Consider the following 19625-nt stretch of genomic DNA (forward strand, 5'->3'; position numbering starts at 1 on the left):
TAAATCACAACAACAAAGAGTATATGATGCATATAGTCAGGATATAAACCCCTAGTTAACACATCTCACCTCATGAGTGTTTACACTCCAACTGAGACAAAACAACACTTATTCTTCCAAGACACACACACTTTTTTTTCGTTCATGCTCATTTCTGACAGGGAATATTTGCATGCATATGTCTGAATATGCAAATTAAAAGCTGTGTTTGAAAACCTATTGAGCCTACGTAGACAGCATTGCCTACAATGCCTTAAACTGCTGCACACCTCTATGATGCAAAAAAAAAAAAAAAATGCTGCACACCTCTTATCCCCCAAAATGACTGCACTATGATGCCCAAAAATGCTGCTGCACATGCTTATGGTGCCCAAAAAATGCTGCTGCACATGCTTATGGTGCCCAAAAATGCTGCTGCACATGCCTATGATGCTCAAAAATGCTGCTGCAAACACCTACGATGCCCAAAAATGACGCTGCACACGCCATTAATGCCCAAAAATGCTGTTGCAAATGCCTGATGCATAAAAATTCTGCGGCAAATGCCTATGATGCCCAAAAATGCTGCTGCACATGCTCATGGTGCCCAAAAATGCTGCTGCAAACACCTATTATGTGCAAAAAGCTGCTGCAAACACCTATGATGGCCAAAAATGCTGCTGCAAATGCCTATGATGCCCAAAAAATGCTGCTGCAAACACCTATGATGCCCAAAAATGCTGCTGCAAATGCCTATGATGCCCAAAAATGCTGCTGCAAATGCCTATGATGCCCAAAAATGCTGCTGCTGTCTATGATGCCCAAAAAATGCTGCTGCAAACACCTATAATGCCCAAAAATGCTGCTGAAAACACCTATGATGCCCCAAAAACTGCTGCAAACACCTATGATGCCCAAAAAATGCTGCTGCTAATGCCTGTGATGCCCAAAAATGCTGCAACATGTGCCTGACTCCCAAAATGATGCATGCAACTATTTTGGCCAAAAGTGCAGCAACACATGCCTGTGATACCCAAAACGCTGCTACATGCATTTATGATGATTGATGATGCCCAAAACCACTGCATGCTCCAATATCATCCTAATCTACTGCATGAACCAATGTTGCTCCCCAAAATGCTGCTGCACACGCCTCAGATGCCCCGGACTGCTGCAACATGTGCCTATGACTCCCAAAATGCAGCATGCACCTATTGTTTCTCAAAAACGCTGCTGCACACGCCTTTGAAGCCCAAAAATGTTGCGCACACACACCTTTAACACCCCAAAATGCTGTAAGCACGTATAAAGCCCCCCCAAAAAATCTGCATACCCATGATGAACGCAAAAATGTTGCTGCGTGAATGTGATGATCTGCTGCAGCTTGTATCCATGACACCCCAAACTTACTGCATGCACTTATGGTGAAATGCTGCACTCGATCCCTGTTGCTCAAAAATGCTTCCCACGTCTGCCATGACCTCCTAAAAACGCTCCATGCCCTTATGACAAGCAGAAATGTTTCTGCACATGCATATTGATGCTCTAAAAAGGCTGCTGCTGCTGCACACAATGGCCACAATACTGCATTACATATGACGCTCGTAAATGCTGTCTAGATAGGCAGCTCACTAGGGATTGAGACACAGCCCAGAGGCGGTGAAAGCGAAACGAAAAATTTGTGCAACATAGGCACAGTAGCACGTGCTCCCGGCGTTCCATCATAACAACAACAATAACAGCGATGATGATGATGATGGTGGTGGTATGATAAGCACGATGAAGATGATGGTTATAATAACTCACACTCTCGGCAGCTGCAGGGGTGGCGCCCCCCGCCGCAGAAACACCCCGTCAACGAACACCCCGTTTTTCCCCAGACAGCGCAGATAAAACTCTCCTCCGCCCGGGCCCGAGCCCGTGTCCTCCGCCGCGGCGGTGAAGATCTCCAGGTGCCGGCGGGAGATGAAGCTCGAGTGGCCCATGCTCACGTCCACCGAACCCTGCGACGAGTTCCGACCCACCGTCACCGAGCGCTTCTTCATCACATATTCAAACTCACGGCCCTCCAAACGGGCCACCGCTGCCATCTTTATTTTTCCTCACACGGAACGGGGCACGATGAATATGAAGGGAAAATATGAAACGTTAAACGTGCCCGACCGGAGACACCAGCATCAGCGGCGGCGACTCGACCCACCGCCGCGACACGCCACAGAGAGAAAGGGAAGGGGGCATTAGCCAATCAAAGCGCGCTGGTGGAAAGAGTGCTGTGATTGACAGGTAAGCCAACCAATTAGAGACGCTCTAAGGAATGCGGTAATTCAATCACAGCCAATGAAGTAAAAAATATGGATGTTTGACGGATTGAAGGTCGGTTGCGCTGTGCCTCAACACGCATGTACGTGGAGAGTTGTCAACACCGGACTGGAGATTTGTTATGGACGTGAAATAGTTTTATAATAATACGCCAATAAAAAAATAATAACAAAAAAGTATGGAATACAAATAAAATACGTTCAATTATATAAATAAAAAGTGTTTTAAATATAAAAATAAAATAAAAATAGAATAGATTCTTGTAATAGAGTAAATGTTTATTTTTATTCATACAAATGTTAATTTTTATTCATATTTTTTCTTACCGTCACTGATTTTTTTTTCTATGTGTGCCTATTAATGCTTTGGGAATATTGCAAGTGCAGCAATTCTACCAATAAAAGTGCCTTTAAATTAAAAATTTATTTTAAACCATGGGCATGGGACGATTTTGAACATTTAGACACGTTTAAAACTTTTTGACATGTTTAAAATGTTGCCAAAAATAAAAAATGCAGAATTCATAAATGTGGATGTATAAAATTAACCAACGTTTTAGCTCATCGCCAATTCAACATAGTACATATATATTTAACATACATACTATAATCCTTCACTGATATTCAATCAAAAAGCTTATAATAATTTATCTTTATAAACTAAAAAGAAAGTGTATCTCTGAGTGGGAGAAAAAAACCCTTACTATATTTATTTTCCTGTATATTTGAAAACTGAGTAAGCCTAGAGCAGAATCTCATTGAAATCCACTCCGTGTTTTACGGTTCTCCACGTTTGCAGTCGCTGATTCCCCCATAATCCTCAGCGCCGTCAGCGTGTGTTGTGAGTATGGAGGTCATGAAAACAAACGCGTTTTTTTGCCGCGTTTTAAGCGCGAAAATCACCCTTTTCTTAAACTACACACAGAACAACGTTCATACATTCAGCAGACGTCGTTTCTATAGAGAAGCGAGCGCGTATAGGGAAATGCGCGAGCATACGCGCAGAACATGTGCTCGTGCAGGGTGACGTCATCTCTTCCTGGTGTTTGTAAACAGTGCTGCTGGGTGTGACCCGCTCGGGCGTGCTCACACCTCATTACACCCGATATTAACAGCTCTGAGAGGAAGCACATGCTGTTTGTGGAACAATAGATTATCTTGTTCTACATAATCCCTTTCACACCTACTAACATTTATTTATTGCCATTGTTACCCTGTCATTTAAACATATACCATGATTCTTTAGGAGTGCCTTGTAAATATAATTAAATAATCATTCAAGATCATGGTATTTCCATACCAAAACTGTTCCTTGTTCCCACTGCAGTACACACACAGTGCATTTTTGGAACTCTATGGAAATTTAATGTCCAAACTTTTAATACACATATCTGGCAGTTTACACCGAGTGTAAACAACAACAAAACCATCTTTATAAACTAAATGCAAGTGATAATCAATGCAATTCACAAAAAAGGTGGAATAATTGCATTAAAAGTGCCTATTTATGTGTGTTCATGACTAGTTAATTCAACATCAGCCACTAGAGGGAGACGTTACGCTGATGTTTCAGGAGAGAGGGTGTGGTGATGACTGGGGGAATCTGCAGGCAAATGTCACTCAGATCGACACTGATGTTATTAAAGTCTGATGCAACATTTTCATTTATTCAGACGCTTTTCACATCAAGGCCCATTCACACCTAGAACGATACCTATAAAGATATAGCTCTAAAATCGATCTAAATATAAAATAATAGCAGAGTCCACACCACAACTTACGTTATAACAATAATGGCACCGAGAAATATCAATGGAATCACTTTCAAAACGATTTTTATTTTACAGCTGGTTAATGATAAAAAAAAAAAAAAAAACCGTCAGAATCATTAGAGCCAATCAGAATCCACCGCGAGCATTTAAAGCAGCATACGACAAAACTGCAGTGCGCGCTAACGAACGATATCGTCCGCTGGTGACGCGTTTTAACGGTCATCAATATCGTTTTTTATATTTTAATTATTTTATTTTATTTTTTAGAAAAGTATGTACATTTATAACACTATATATTTTATTATATCACCTTTGTATCAAATTACAAAAAAATAGTTAACGCTGCGGTAAAAATTACATCTTTCTCTCTTCTGACTGCCGTTATCAATCTATTTTTTCCCTTTTTTTTTTTAAAGTTGTGAAAACCAAATTGTGGAGTTTTTATTTTGCCATTTGTGCAAATGGAAATACAAAAAATATATTTAATGAAGTCTCTCATTCACCGCTATAAAGAAGTTTACCCAACTATGACGACTCCCGCTTCTGAGAAACAGAAACCCGGAAATGTGAAGAGGGTCTATAAAGTTCTCGTTCTTGGTGTGAATGGGCCTTAATGCTGAGTGTTTAACTGAAAATTGGTGCTTCCTTTGTTTGTGTCAGTTGATTTGTGTGAATGGTATGTGTGTCACCTAACAACACACATCCAAACAATAAGACGACACACTTTGTTTTATTACCCAGATGAGCAAACGTGTGAGAGTCTGGCTATGGAAAGACTTTTATGAACTGATCACAAACCAGCTGCATAAAAATGGAGACAGCAGGTCATAGTAAGATTTCAGAAGTCAATAAAATAAATTTCAATTACCACTGACTAAGCAGTGGAACGAAACACTTAAGAGGTGCTACTAGTGTATTGAGACACATACAACAACTTACATGACACAACCATTGTTTTGCTTGTAGATTATTCTGTTATTTATTTGCATATATTAACTTTTTGCATAAGCAGCAATAAAAAAACGGTCAATAAAATGTAAGTGTTGTGCATTTAATTGATCATGAAATCATTACAGCCACAGAATGATTGTAGGATAGATTTAATGCTTTATTTAGCTTGAACACTACATGTGACCTACATCACTGTTATGGGCAAACAATGCAAACAATGTAAAAAAAAAAAAAAAAAAATCATTATTTCTACACAACAATTTTAACCATGAAAACATGTATTATAGGCAAAAGAATGGAGTCACTGTTCCATTTTTTTTTTTTTTTTTAAAGATAATCACTACAAATGAACAAAGACGAAAAGGTTTTAATAATTTATCTTCATGAATGTAACAGACATCAAGACCTATAGTGGTTCACCGATCAAAACCAAGGTAAGACTTTCGCTGCGTCTGAAATCGAATACTTCACTACTATATCATAAGCAAAAAACAGTACTGCTACAGAGTAGTATGTCCGAATACACAGCATTTGAAAATCAGTGGGTGAAAAGTACCCAGATGACCTACTACTTCTGAAGTGTGCACATGATGGACAGTTTACTATCCCATGAGGCCACGGGAGAGGATTTGTGAATGGCAGTGAAGCGACGCAACTGACACTGGTTGGTCACATGATAATGACAACATGGTGAATGTAGTACGTCCAAATTACAGTCATAGTATATGGAACATACTTTTTAACGGTCATAAAGTAAATTCAAAATCAAATGTAGTACCTACTCAGTACACGATTGAATAACCAAATTTACAATAACTAACTGTCAACAGCACAACTGGTTATCTTGTACTCCAACATATATCTATACTCGTTATTCACCTCTACATGGACAGAATCCCAGTGACAACACCTGTAAAACAGACAAAATGTTATTTAGATAACATTAAAAAAACCTTTAAAGGGATAGTTCACCCAAAAATGAGAATTATCCCATGATTTACTCACCCTCAAGCCATCCTAGGTGTATATGACTATCTTCTTTCAGATGAACACAATCTGAGATATATTTAAAAATATCTTTGCTCTTACAAGCTCTATAATGGTAGTGAAGGGGGGGATTTTGAAGCCAAAAAAAATGCATCCATCCATCATAAAAGTAATCCATACGCCTCCAAGGGGTTAATAAAGGCCTTCTGAAGTGAAGCGATGCATTTTTGAAGGAAAAATATCCATATTTAAAACATTCTTAGCTTATTAGCTTTAATATCTAGCTTCCGGCAGACTGCCATCAAAATTCCGACCCCCCTTCACTGCCATAATAAAGAGCAGGATGTTTTTAAATATATTTCTGATTGTGTTTGTCTGAAGGAAGCTATACATCTAGACTTGAGGGTGAGTAAATCATGGGATAATTTTCATTTTTGAGTGAACTATCCCTTTAAGGCAAGTCATTTCACTCGGCAGCCATCTTTAAAACGCGTCTCGGGCAGCTATGTAAGTACAGCTCCTATTTCTTTGAATGGGGAAATATCCAATTCTCCAAAGCTGTTCACCAAGCTTACGATGAAATTTCACATTTGAAATCAATGAAATCTGACAACAACTGTCTCATTAAGTTGTTTCTAAATGTAAAAAAAAAAAAAAAAAAAAAATGCATTCACTAAGCAAAGTCTGAGGTTCCTGTGGAGCTAAAAGGATTTAACCTCTCAGATGGTATAAATATATCTGTGACAAAAATATGCATGGAACAGTAATAAAATATAGATAGAATAGAATATGCAGAATAAGTAGGCCTAGTAATAATACAATAGAAAAAGCTCTCTTACCACCATCTTCTTCATGTTCAAAATATCTTTAAAGGAAATGATGTAGCTGCGAATTTCCAAGGATTTTCTGATTGGTCCTCACAGATCCTCTTTCCACCAATGGCGGAACCATTTTGCCCCGCCCCCATCTTTCACTCCACCAATAACAGAAACCGTTCAACATGCTTTCTTTTCAACACTGCTAGTGCAAAAGCCTTGTTCACACTGTCAATGCAAATTCGATTTTTTATCCAATTTGAATCCAATCATATTTAGCAAGTGTGAACGGCATAAAAATAAATGCGCTTTATACAAATCTGTTTCAAGCTAAATTCATATATGGTTTGAAATCCTATTCAACCTGCATTTCTGCTAATTTGTTTCAGATATACAAATATATTCAGATACACTAATATATATACACATTATATATATATATATATATAAAAAAATACATTTTTTCTTACACATACATTTCAGCCTAAAGTTTTGATCTGAAACAAAGTCCATGGACATGCTTTAAGGCCCGTTCACACCAAGAATGATAACTATAAAGATAACTATAACAAAAACTATATTTGCGTCCACACCAACGAACGATAACAGTCTGTTTATTCTAAGCTCACGCGCTGCAGTTTCAAAGTGCGTGCAAAATGTTTTTGCTGTTCTTGCTGCATTTACACGGCTTCAACCAGCAGATGTCCTCAGCATGCACACTTCTTGTACTGTGTTTTATTCAGCTCTTATGGTGATTTTCTGGAGTGAAAACGGACGCTTCATCTTTTGTGTGATGTACAATAAATTTCATAAAACTCATCAGTAAAGTTTTGGGCATCATTTGGATGAGGTCCACTACAACAGGCTTATACTAATAGTAGATAAAAGCAAGACAACAACATAAGTTATAACCGTAATTAAACTAAACTATACCTGTTCTATCTCCATGCAGCATATATTCTCTGGCTCTGTAGGCATCATTGTCTGACTCTGGTTCGAACTGAACACCATTACTAATAGTTTCTGACATTTTCAGTGCGTGAGATTGTCCTATTTTGTTGACGGTATGAGCTTGTGAAGCTCTGCCCTCTTCTTGAAAGCGGCCGGGATTTGCATTTAAAGGGACACACACTAAAATGGTGGGGTTTTGCTCACCCCCCAAAAGTGGCCATTTTAACATGCTATAAAAAAAATTATCTGTAGGGTATTTTGAGCAAAAACTTCACATACAAGCTCTGTTGTAAAAAGGGGCATAATAGGTGCCCTTTAAAATTTGAAAATTGTCTAGTGTGTCCCAGACCTAAGAAAAACATGGTTCTTTGAAGAACTGTTGACTGAAAGGTTCTTTGAGGAACCTTCTGGTTCTTCTATGACATCACTGTGAAACCCCCTTTTTAGGAACCTTTATTTTTAAGTGTAATGTTTGTTTCATGTGTGTTTTCTGAATTTCTTCCATATGCCACGGCACAGGTGGAGTCAGTAATCTAAGGGCTCTGAAGCTAATTAAAGTCAGTGAGCAAGTCTGCTTCTGTAAAATGGTGAAATATCCCTCATGCATATCAAACTAACAGATTCAGTAAAGGGACTTTGAGAAATGAGTGACATGTTCATTCTAGAATCTAGAGGGCATTTGATTGTACAAAAAAAAATCAGTAAACGCTACAGTGAACAAGATGAGTCCTTAATATTGTTGGTACATTTACCACAAAGAGAAAGTCTGAAACGTTAAATGTATGTATGTACGTATATATATAAACCATAAAACTCCCATTAAGATGTCATGTGGTCTTTAGAGCAACAATATATTGAACAAGCAGGAATTATTAGATTATGCCATTATATTAGTTTGCTCATTAATTATGTGGATAATTTGAAACACAATCTTTGTGATTTCTTGTTTTGTTGGGCTCATCCCATTATCACTGCCATTAGCATCTCTTCTTCTTTATGGCTTGTCTCTCTCTCTCTCACACACACTCTTTGTGCCTCGTTGTGGTATTTTCTGTATCTACCGATGTCCACCAGGATGCACAATCTCATGGGATATTAAAATAAAGAGTGTAGAGATCAATATTCAGCACTCCTGAAAGCCTTGCCGACAATTACATTGGAAAGCTCTTACAGAAACCATTCAGGAAATCCGTGTAATAACACTATAAGGAGATTGTGGCTAACGACAGCATCCCACTTACGCAGAATGGCATTTTAGAAGCTCTTACAAGAATCTACAAAATATATGCCAACCCCTAAACCAGTGTCTCAAATTCACAGCTCTGCAGCGTTTAGCTCCAACCAGCTCAAGCTCACACCTTTTTGGAAGTTTCTAGTAATCCTGAAGACCTTGATTAGCTGGATCAAGTGTGTTTGATTAGGGTTGAAGCAAAAGTGTGCAGAGCTGTGGCCCTCCAGGAACTGAGTTTGAGACCACTGCCCTAAACTGTAAATAAACATCTGGTGGCAACATTTCAGTAGGGGAGTAATGATAGTCACTTTCTAGATACATCAATTACAAATCCTGACAGTGCATATGCACCTTAACACATGTCCTTTTGAATCATGAATCGTTTGTTTTGGTCAATAATTGATTTAAAATGCTAAGAATCAAATAAATCGTGATTCGGTAGTGTTTACCTGGTAAATCTTGATTTATGTACACTTCTGCATATACCAGTTTTTATAAGCTATTAAATAAAGTGATGTAGCATCATTAAGAACTAACATGAACTCATATCTAAAGCCCGAAACACACAAAGCCGACGCCGTCGAACTAGTGGCAACGAAAGCAGACTGCGGGGTTGGCTCACGTCGGCAGCGTCTGGGTCCAAAGTTGCCCTGACACACCAAACCGACGCTCGACACCCGACAGCTAAGTAGCACGTCTATTCTGCGCCTGCATAAGATGAAATGCCTTTCCGTACCAACAGGTGGCAGTAGCTGAACAGCCAATCAGAATGATCAGATGGCCCGACTGACCGACGAGCTCCGACGCCGAATCAACATGTTGAATCAGCCGAAAAAAGCAGACAAGGACCAACTTCAGCCGACGGTGTGGAACACACTGAGAAAACTTAGTCAGCTGACGAACAAAAACTGCCCGACAGCTTGGTGTGTTCCAGGCTTAACAATGGACAAAAGGTTTTTTTTGCCCTCACTTTCTGAACCCCTGAAGGTCACGGTGAAATTGGCACCCTGACTAAGACACATTAGGGGAAGCAATTAAATAATCCCATGAATGCACTTAATTTTTTTTTAAAAAAATTCAGAATCGAGTCATTAATCAAATCGCATTGAAACTCATTGTAAATCATTTAAAATCATTCGGAATTTGCAAAAATCGCTCGAATTGAATCGAAAACCTATGAATCATGAATTGAATCAATTCGCTGTCTACCCAAAGATTCACAGCCCTACATTTCAGACATCTTGAATCAGAATGCTTAGAATCAGAATTATAGGATTTATCTGAATGCATATGGTATTTTACAGTTCATAACAGTTATTTTATATGATATAATTATATAAATTATGCATAAGTGCTCTTTAACTGTAAATTATAAAAAGTGTGTTTTAGCGACCATAGTGGCACCAAACGGAATTACATAAATCATCCTCATGCACCTCTTGTACTCGCACAAATCAAAAATCATTTGTTCTTGGTTTGTACAAAAACCATCTTTGCATAAACAATTCCTACAGGTATAAAATTTGTAAATTATTGTCAACCTCAATAAATCACGTGTTTGTCAAGTAATAATTTGAATAACACGCTACCTGTCTGCGGATTCTTCTGCTGACAGCATGTCTTCAGATTCTGCCATTTCCCTGTGTGAACAAAAAGGCATAATAAATCATATACACTAAATTTCAACACTATAATGAACACAAGAACATGAAAACTAATAATTTCTCACATGCCGGAGAGCCTTTTTAGATTAAGTTTAGAGAAAAACGGTGTAAAAAAAAAATTAATTTATTAAAAAAAAAAAAAAAAATTTAAATAAATAAATAATACAAATGTACCTAAATAAATAGATAAATATATAATAAAAAAACATAATAATGTGACATAATAGAGAATAAATATTTTTCTAATAATATTTTACACATTTATAATGTAAATGTTTTATACCCAGTATAAAATGGGCTTCATCATTAAAAATATATAGCTGCATTTTAAATTTTAGGATTGGGGTCCCTCGCACGAGGATGATCATATTTGAGAATCTGTGGCATCCAAAAGTTTTTCAGTTAACGTTAGTAAAATCATTCAAAGCCCGCCTCCTGCCCCTGACAAAATATATCAATCGTATGTACTGCCATTGCATTGGTTGATAGCAGGACTTAGTGTGTAGATAAACTGTATGAACCAAAGTTGTTGTAATGGAAAAGTCGATACTTTAGCAAACCACCGGCACACACCTGTCCAACAGAAGACATGCCAACCTCGCGTCGCTCTTCATACCCATGCTGGAATAGTTGCTCCCAGAAAGCAAGATGTTAGTGGCCAACATGAAATCCCCCGCTTGTATCCCGCATTTCACTGTAGGCTGCGAGCTCCACCTCCACACAACATGGCCATTGGGACAGGTCTGAGAGCATTGAGTTGGGAAAAAAAACATCCTTTTATAATTAATATTCTCAAATGTAAGTGATTCACATTCATGATTAAGTCTCACAAAACATGTTGTTCACTGCAAATACTTGGTTACAGCGTATGGTTACATTTACATACCCATTGCATTATGCTTGCTGTACCCCTGGATGTGATGGAGACCTCAAAGGGGGGACGGCATTGGCACTCCACATGACTGACAGTGCACCTGTATGGGCACTTTTGCACTGGCAGCATGAGGAACGTTGCTAGCTGCTTTAGACATTCTTCATAGGAGATGGATGCATGTTTTCCTGTTAGGTCGTCCTCAGTGAAGACCTCAGGTGGAGAGGGAAAGACGGGCGGTTGAGTGGATGGAGGCTCGATGTCTATGTCGATAGTCTCATCCAGTCTGATTTTCGGCAGACTGTCAGTGCATGGCGGTGCATGCAGCGCTCCACCCTTCCTGTCAGCACATGAAATATATTAATAATTAATCACATTTAAAGTTGACATGTTGGTTTAGCCAATAAGCATCTCAAGCTCATATATTTATGTTGCTGCCATTTTCTCCTGTTGCAAATGGGGTGATAGTTCACCCAAAAATGATTTACTCCCTCTCAAGCCATCCTAGGTGTATATGACTATCTTTTTTCAGACAAACACAATCGGAGATATATTTAAAAATATCCTGGCTCTTCCAGCTTTATAATGGTAGTAAACAGGGGGCGTGTTTTGAAGCCCCCTAAAAATGCATCCATCCATCATAAATATAATCCATACGGCTCCAGGGGGTTAATAAAGGCCTTCTGAAGCAAAGTGATGGGTTTTTGTAAGAAAAATATCCATATTTAAAACTTTATTAACTGTAATAACTAGCTTCTGGTAGACGACCGTACGCAGAATGCGCAAGTCGATTTGCGCCACAAGAGTAACCCGTGACGCGATGTATGACGCAGGATGTAGGAGTATTGTAAGCTTAGACGCCTCTCACGGTTCAAACAAATTGGGCTGAGCAACAAACTCAAGATCCTCTTCTCTTATATCGAAATCCTGCGATGTTTCTCTTTAAAATTTTTCGGGACTGGTGTTTTGTTTTGCTCTATCCTCTGCACTTCCGCGTTCGTCATTGCATCATGCGTCGGGTCAGAGGTCACTCTTCCGCCGCAAATCGTTGCGTCTTTTATACAGTATTAACTTTATACAGTTAAAGGAATAGTTCACTTTTAAATAAAAATTTCCTGATAATTTACTCACCCCCATGCCATCCAAGATGTCCATGTCCTTCTTTCTTTAGTCGAAAAGAAATTAAGGTTTTTGATGAAAACATTCCAGGATTTTTCTCCTTATAGTGGACTTCAATGGCCTCCAAACGGTTGAAGGTCAAAATTAAAGTTTCATTGCAGCTTCAAAGGGGTTTAAACGATACCAGACAAGGAATAAGGGTCTTATCTAGCGAAACCATCAGTCATTTTCATAAAATTTTATTTGAAAGTGGACTAATCCTTTAATAAATTTTTAAATATGGATATTTTTTTTTACAAAAACCCATCACTTCGCTTCAGAAGGCCTTTATTAATCCCCTGGAGCCGTATGGATTATATTTATGATGGATGGATGGATGGATGAATTTTAAATATATCTCCGATTGTGTTTGTCTGAAAGAATAAGTCATATACACCTAGGATGGCTTGAGGGTGAGTAAATCATGGGATAATTTTCATTTTTGGGTGAACTATCCCTTTAATGGAGATTCAGTTTGAGTGTGTGTACATTGCGAGGGAAAAAAATCAGCAGTTAAATATTGTTAGTGACTTTAGACTCTTCCCTTTGTACACAAGAATAACATTATAGATTTAAGTAATTCAGCCAGCAACTGGTTGGTTTGGTAAGAGCAACATACAACGTACCGTGTATAAAGACAAGGAACAAATTCATCATCTTGGCTGTCATCGCCTTCAGTTTTCTCTTCTTCCTCCTCATCATCTGTTCCATAACTGTCAAATTTGAGATTAGTAAACAAGGAATCATACTAAACCTAAATTTAATTTTACAATTACAAATATTACAACTTTTTAATTAAAAGTAATTCAAAATGTACCCAAATTGCATCAAACGTATTAATTTTAGCTGACCTAACGTTACTTATATTCATATTAGACGCTGACCTGTCTGAGAGTCTCCCACTTGATGGACATTCACTGTTGGACTGTGCAGGAGCCTTCACGTAACGCTTATGTCTTTTACCAGGGGTGGAGGTGCTTAGACCCTCGTATCTAAAAAGAGTGCGCCATAATCAAACTATTTACACAGAAAATTACACATCGTTGAACTAAAGTATACAATCTAACGATAGCCACGTTCATTCAGTTGCATTCGCATTAATAAATCAAGTCAATTTTCAGTCAAACTTGTGGTTTTCGTCACGAGGATTTGTGGTAAACACTGCGTCTCAAATATTTGATAACCATGCGCCACGAACCACAGAGTGTGAATGTGAGCACTCAAATGCTGAATTGACTTCCTACTAGTATCCATTCCTACTAGTAGCCTGAATACATTAGCTAGCTAACTTTAGCTGGAGCTCAATGCTCACCTATCCAGGAGAAAATCAGCCAACTCTGCATGCGTTTTAAAATCTTTCTGAGCTTTAAGCTGTTTCCATCTCTCAAACGCATCTCCAATATTTATCCGCTTTCTGTTGTACTTCAGGTCATAGAGCTTTTTAGATGGATGTCGAGGCTTTTTAGGTCGAGTAGAATCTGCGATCTCTGACTCGGTTCGTTTGCTGGCTTCCATGGCTGCAACTGTGTCAACCGCCATCTCTGGCAACCCGGGGCGACGAAATACTATTGGGTAAACTGGCAGTGGGCGGGGTCACACGGACCAAAACAAAAACAGACATTCCGACACGCAGGGTTGCCAAGTCCGCGATCTAGTTTTCAGCCATTTGCTCACTTTGACCTATTATTTGTGGGTTTAAATCACGAATTTACATGGTTGCACCACCTGACAACATTAATAATGATATGCTGAATACTGGATTGATCAAAAACAGAGGTAGTTGCTGTTTACACAACACCATTTTCAGTTAAAAACAGAAAACTTTTGGTCATTCATTTACACGACAATGGCGTTTTGGTGGCCTGAAAATGCAAACTATTGAAAATGGGTTTCAAAGTGCAAGTTTTTGAAAACGATACCGTTATCATCGCCATGTAAACTGCAAAAATGCAAATCTATGAAAACGGTGACGGCATGCACATGCGTATTACGTGTTTAGTCCCTTATTTGTCAACGCGGAATTAAGGTATTTCTGTGAATGTGCGAGACTTTATTAGCCACTATAGGGAAATTATAAGAATATCAAAGTGCAGTAAACTGTAAAAATAAAGTGAATAGGCATGCGCGTTTGGCGCGAGTGCCCTGTAAAAGAATGCATATATGCATAGTGTTTCTTTAAAGTGACATCGCCAACTACTTGTCTGGCATACGTAATACAGCGTTTTTAGTAATTTTCGCAGCTCCGCTCAAACGGGGATAGTTTTGATAACGCTGTCATTTGTACAAAGAAAAAAAACATTTTTAGTACATTTTTGTTGTGTAAACATACCCTAAATCACATGACATCATCACATTTGGAACGTAAGAAATGAAACATGTTTTCGCCGCCAGAGGTTGCATTTTCAAAACAATAACAAAGGTGAAGCTTGATGACGCTATGAAAGAGAGTGGAACGATGGCCGATGTTTTCACCATCCAGAGATGTGTGGAATTCACGAATCATGTTTACGATTGAGGTAATGAATTAGTTTTTGTGTTACCTGTACGTTTGCTTACACTTTTTTTATAATCGTAATGAATTAGCTGCAAGGAGCGTGAAATTTAATGCTATATTAGCCTGTTACTGATGTGATTATTTGTCTATTTGGTGGGTTAATGCTGCGCAGTTTTACGTGTTTAAAACAATCGTACTTAAAGTAAATTTGAACGAACCCACAGTACTTGCAAGTAATAAATATTTTTGTGCAACACTTTAATTTCACTGCCATAGACTTGGGTCACCAGACTTGATAAAAATCATTACTGAAGTACAAACAAAGTGCTATAACTGTATGTGTAATTTCATCAGCATAACAAGTTGAGAATTTACCCTGACATTTGAGAATTTATCCCAGACAAAAGTTTTCAATTATCTTAACAGCTTTAAAAGTACTGATATTCACACAGTTTGTTTATATGAAAAGTTTCAAACGTAAAATGATGACATAGTATTTTATTTTGATGACATAGTATTGATGACATAGTATTTTCTTATTATTATAACACCACTTTAAATAGTTTTTTAGTCTATTCATTTGTGCGGACGGTTGCGCCACCTGACATTTTAGGGATTTAAGACACCAAAACATAAAATATTATTTATTATTTGAATGTAGGCCTACTGAAAATGAATTCAAATTAAATAGCTTTTATAGAATAAAGTGATACATCATGTCATTAATTTATCAAATTATTTAAAAAGGAAATAATGCACTTGGACACAAAAATATGCACGTCAACATTGGTCCTGTGCATAGCATTACGTTTCGTCTATTTATTTATTTATTTATTTATTTGCACTTTTGAATTTATGACAGGCTATTTAATTAATTTATTTTATCTATTTTATATCACCTAGTGCGCAGGGCTCAAATATTTATATTATCAGTTTTGTGGAGGTCTTTTAAATTAATATTTGGGGCGGAGATAAATTATTGCCTAACGTGTGCACTCTCCGTGAGACTACTCTCTCTCTCTCTCTCTCTCTCAATAAATATTTCTCTGATTTTGCTACATTAGCCACTTTACAAAACAGTGTTGTCTCTGAGGCATATGATACACCTGTTACTTACTCGCAATAAATGAAGAAAGCAAGACTTTCAAACAATAACTAACCATGTTGTATAGTAATTTGTTTACTATATGACAACTGCTTACCTGTCTAATAAAACACGTGCAAGATCTGCGTCTCTGTCTATACGAAGTTCATCGCGAAGCTCTCTCCACCTTGGAAATGTTACACCAATATTGATCCTTGTTTTAGCTCTCTTCCTGTCCCAAATTCTTCTTGGGTCATTTGATTTACCCGTACGTTTACGTTTCTTTAAATTACCTTTGGCAACAGAAGCTGCAAACGATAACGAATAATCATGGTCCATAATTTGAAAAACAATCAACAGAGTGGCTACAAATACTACTTCCGCTTTTTTCATGAGACGCACTGTGTTGCCATGGTTTCTTCGGAAGTAAAACCGGGGTAACACTGAGATGACGTCATTGACAGGCGACGCGATGTCACGGGCCGTTACAGTTTAAATTGCGGATTTCTCTGGATTTAACCGTTGTTGGAAACATTTGGTGGTGTATGTGAAATATTTCATATTTGAATTTATTCAGTTTTATTCTTTTTATTGATGACTTTTATTCATTTTTTTTTTATATTCCCTTGTTATGAATCTTATTATTTCTTTTATGAATTCTAGATCCTTTTTATGCCTTATGTTACATGATTATTCTTTTAAATTTTATTGATTTTTTTTTAATCAATTACATATATTCTACTATATGCTCTGGTATGTTTGATTATTCCCAAATGTAAGATCTTTGGTGTCTCTCCAGATCGTGTGGGTGTGTTTTCCATCAGAACTGATTACGTGATGTACTTTGGTATCAAAACATGTCTTTTTCATGTCTGTTTCCATCTCTGTAGACATGAGATAGGCTAATGCAAGATCTGCGATATTCTCTTAAAGGTCTTAAAACTACAGTTGCTTATTAAGTCATTAAAACTGACGTTTAGCAAAAAGAGACAGGGTTGTTTTATGTCATATTTCATTTTATCACAGATACATATACACACACACAGTGAAGATAATCAGAGTATATGCACATATTGCCTGAAACACATATTAACTGGTTTCATATTTAAAATGAAAACGAAAAAGAGGCAGGGTTGTGTTTTATATTTTGTTGTTCATATACAGTGAGTATAACCAGAGTAGCCAAGGCGAGAACACTGTTAGTCTCTCTAAACCCCTCCTTTCTGAGAGCAGACTCTGCTCTGATTGGTCAGATGGCTCGGTCTGTTGTGATTGGTCTACTCTGCTCTGTCTATTTGCCACCTGATGTCACCTGTTGGAGTTTGGGTTCCTTGCCGCTGTTGCCTTTGGCTTGCTTAGTTGGGGACACTTGACATTTGATATTCAACAGTGCTTTGATCTGCCTACATTGACAGCATTTTCTTTAAGAGCTGCTGTGCAGCCAAAATTATATACCAGTTATCACTGTAAAGCTGCTTTGACACAATCTGCATTGCAAAAAGCGCTATATAAATAAAGGTGACTTGACTTGACTCTGATTGGTCAGATGGCTTGGTCTGTTGTGATTGGTCTACTCTGCTCTGATTGGTCAGATGGCCCAGTCTGTTGTGATTGGTCTACTCTGCTCTGATTGGTCAGATGGCTCAGTCTGTTGTGATTGGTCCACTCTGCTCTGATTGGTCAGATGGCTCAGTCTGTTGTGATTGGTCTACCACTTACAGCATGTGTTGAATTCCAGCTCCAAAGTGCTTGATACACAGTAATACAAATGATGGTGTCGGTTTTTCCGTATCAATTCCAGGGCGAGTCCTCATCCTTTTGCAGTGCATCAAAGTGGATTTGCAGCTCAGAAAACAGCGTCTTCTTAGCATGTCGACAACATGAACCAAACTCTTCCTCAACTACAACTAGGTCAAAGTAGACGTTGTTCACAGGCAGCCAGTGAAGACCGCAGGCTGGCATTATGCAAATTTTTTACATTGTTACATAGGTATTTAACAGGAAAGGAGACGGGAATAGCGGATGACTCAGCAGTTCAGAATCGTGCATTTTGATCTTTAAAATTTTGCAGACCTTTTACATTCACAAACAGCTATATTACACACTGCGTGAAAGGTAATATCCAACAAAGCATAGGGGCACCTTAATATTGAATTGATTTAGCTGATAAATTATATTGGACAACCAACGCAAGTCAGTCTCAACTGTTTTTGCTTCAGTATCCAGAATTTACATTGAATATCAAGTGTTAATCGTACCAAAGTAAATAAAAATGTCTTCATAACTGAACACTGAAATGTAGTATTCGTATCACCATGAGAATTGTGTATTGGACTGATCATATGATCTCAACATAGTGGACACCATGACAGGAAGCACTTTATGCAAAATAACAAAGTAAAAATATCCTGACTCACGCAGACAGGGTGGATCGCTCACATTCAATGCTGACATTTGTGCTGGCATTTCCAGTTCATCTGGTTTCCAGGACGGCATCTGACCAAAACACGAGATCATAAAAGACGACGCCCCTGACTGTCATTGACCAACAAATACTTCATTTTATAAATTAATCTTATATGAAACATTCAAAGTAAACCACAGCATAATTCAATACAGGTGTTCACATTCACCATTGGCAGTTTCTGTTCTTATTGGTTATAATGACAAGATTAATTATAGTGTAATTGTTTGCCAGTAAATGATGTTAAAACTGTGGAAAAGGCAAGACATTGATAGTAAATCAATAATTAGCTTTCAGTATAGTGCAGTAATCAGTGTCCATGGGAAAGCCTGAGGTTTTCCAATGTTTTCCATAAAGTGCATGACAGGATCTCCCAAAAAGAGTCAAGAAATCTGTATGTGATACTCAGCAATAAGTCTTTCATGATCAGGAAAAATTCAATGGCTAAAAATGAAGAAGAATTCAAGATATAATTGAAGAATCTTCCTATCTTTTTTAGTCAAGTCTCTACCATTAAAATTCACTGACATGATTTCACTCAATTTTTCCCATTCTGGAAGCATCCTGAGATGGTGAAACCTGTTAAAGTTTTAAATTCCCAAGCTTTAAACTCCAAAGACATGTTGGCACAATGATGGTTGACTCCAGCAGTGACACATCATCATTGGTCGTTCAGTGTTTCCCAGAGTCCCTTCGACTTCCAAAAGTTCATATTTTCGACTTCTCCAGTCTATATTCCTCCTCCTATCTGGGTTCACTTGGGCAGGAGTTCACGGTACGGTATTGTGAGGTTCCCCAGGTACCAAAAGATCCAAAACACCAGACTAAGGAAGATGATGATCGGTCCAGACAGGATGAAGAAGTCCCAAAAACTGATAGGTGCAAA

The 19625-nt window shown here is 37.9% G+C and overlaps 1 protein-coding gene and 1 long non-coding RNA gene across 4 annotated transcripts in view; one reads left to right on the forward strand and one right to left on the reverse strand.

Annotated features, from left to right (window-relative positions):
• foxk2b (forkhead box K2b) overlaps window positions 1–16630 on the reverse strand; it is a 35936-nt gene extending 19306 nt beyond the window's left edge. The window contains exons 1-6 of one of the 3 annotated variants that reach the window (XM_051886311.1): window positions 16394–16630; window positions 13582–13689; window positions 13324–13410; window positions 11555–11879; window positions 11242–11411; window positions 10594–10644 (exon numbers count right to left, since the gene is read on the reverse strand). In XM_051886311.1, the coding sequence (XP_051742271.1) occupies window positions 10594–10644; window positions 11242–11411; window positions 11555–11879; window positions 13324–13410; window positions 13582–13689; window positions 16394–16614 (962 nt within the window). In that variant the 5' untranslated portion in view covers window positions 16615–16630. Of the gene's footprint in view, window positions 1–1785; window positions 2207–10593; window positions 10645–11241; window positions 11412–11554; window positions 11880–13323; window positions 13411–13581; window positions 13690–14009; window positions 14269–16393 lie in introns of those variants that run through there. The other 2 variants (XM_051886312.1, XM_051886313.1) reach the window with 2 other exon arrangements.
• The window catches only part of LOC127508437 (uncharacterized), a 527778-nt gene that overhangs the window by 105362 nt on the left and 402791 nt on the right, over window positions 1–19625 (forward strand). The gene's annotated exons all lie outside the window — the stretch shown is intronic.

Source organism: Ctenopharyngodon idella, chromosome 3, assembly GCF_019924925.1.
Source record: "Ctenopharyngodon idella isolate HZGC_01 chromosome 3, HZGC01, whole genome shotgun sequence".
NCBI classification, from domain to species: domain Eukaryota; kingdom Metazoa; phylum Chordata; class Actinopteri; order Cypriniformes; family Xenocyprididae; genus Ctenopharyngodon; species Ctenopharyngodon idella.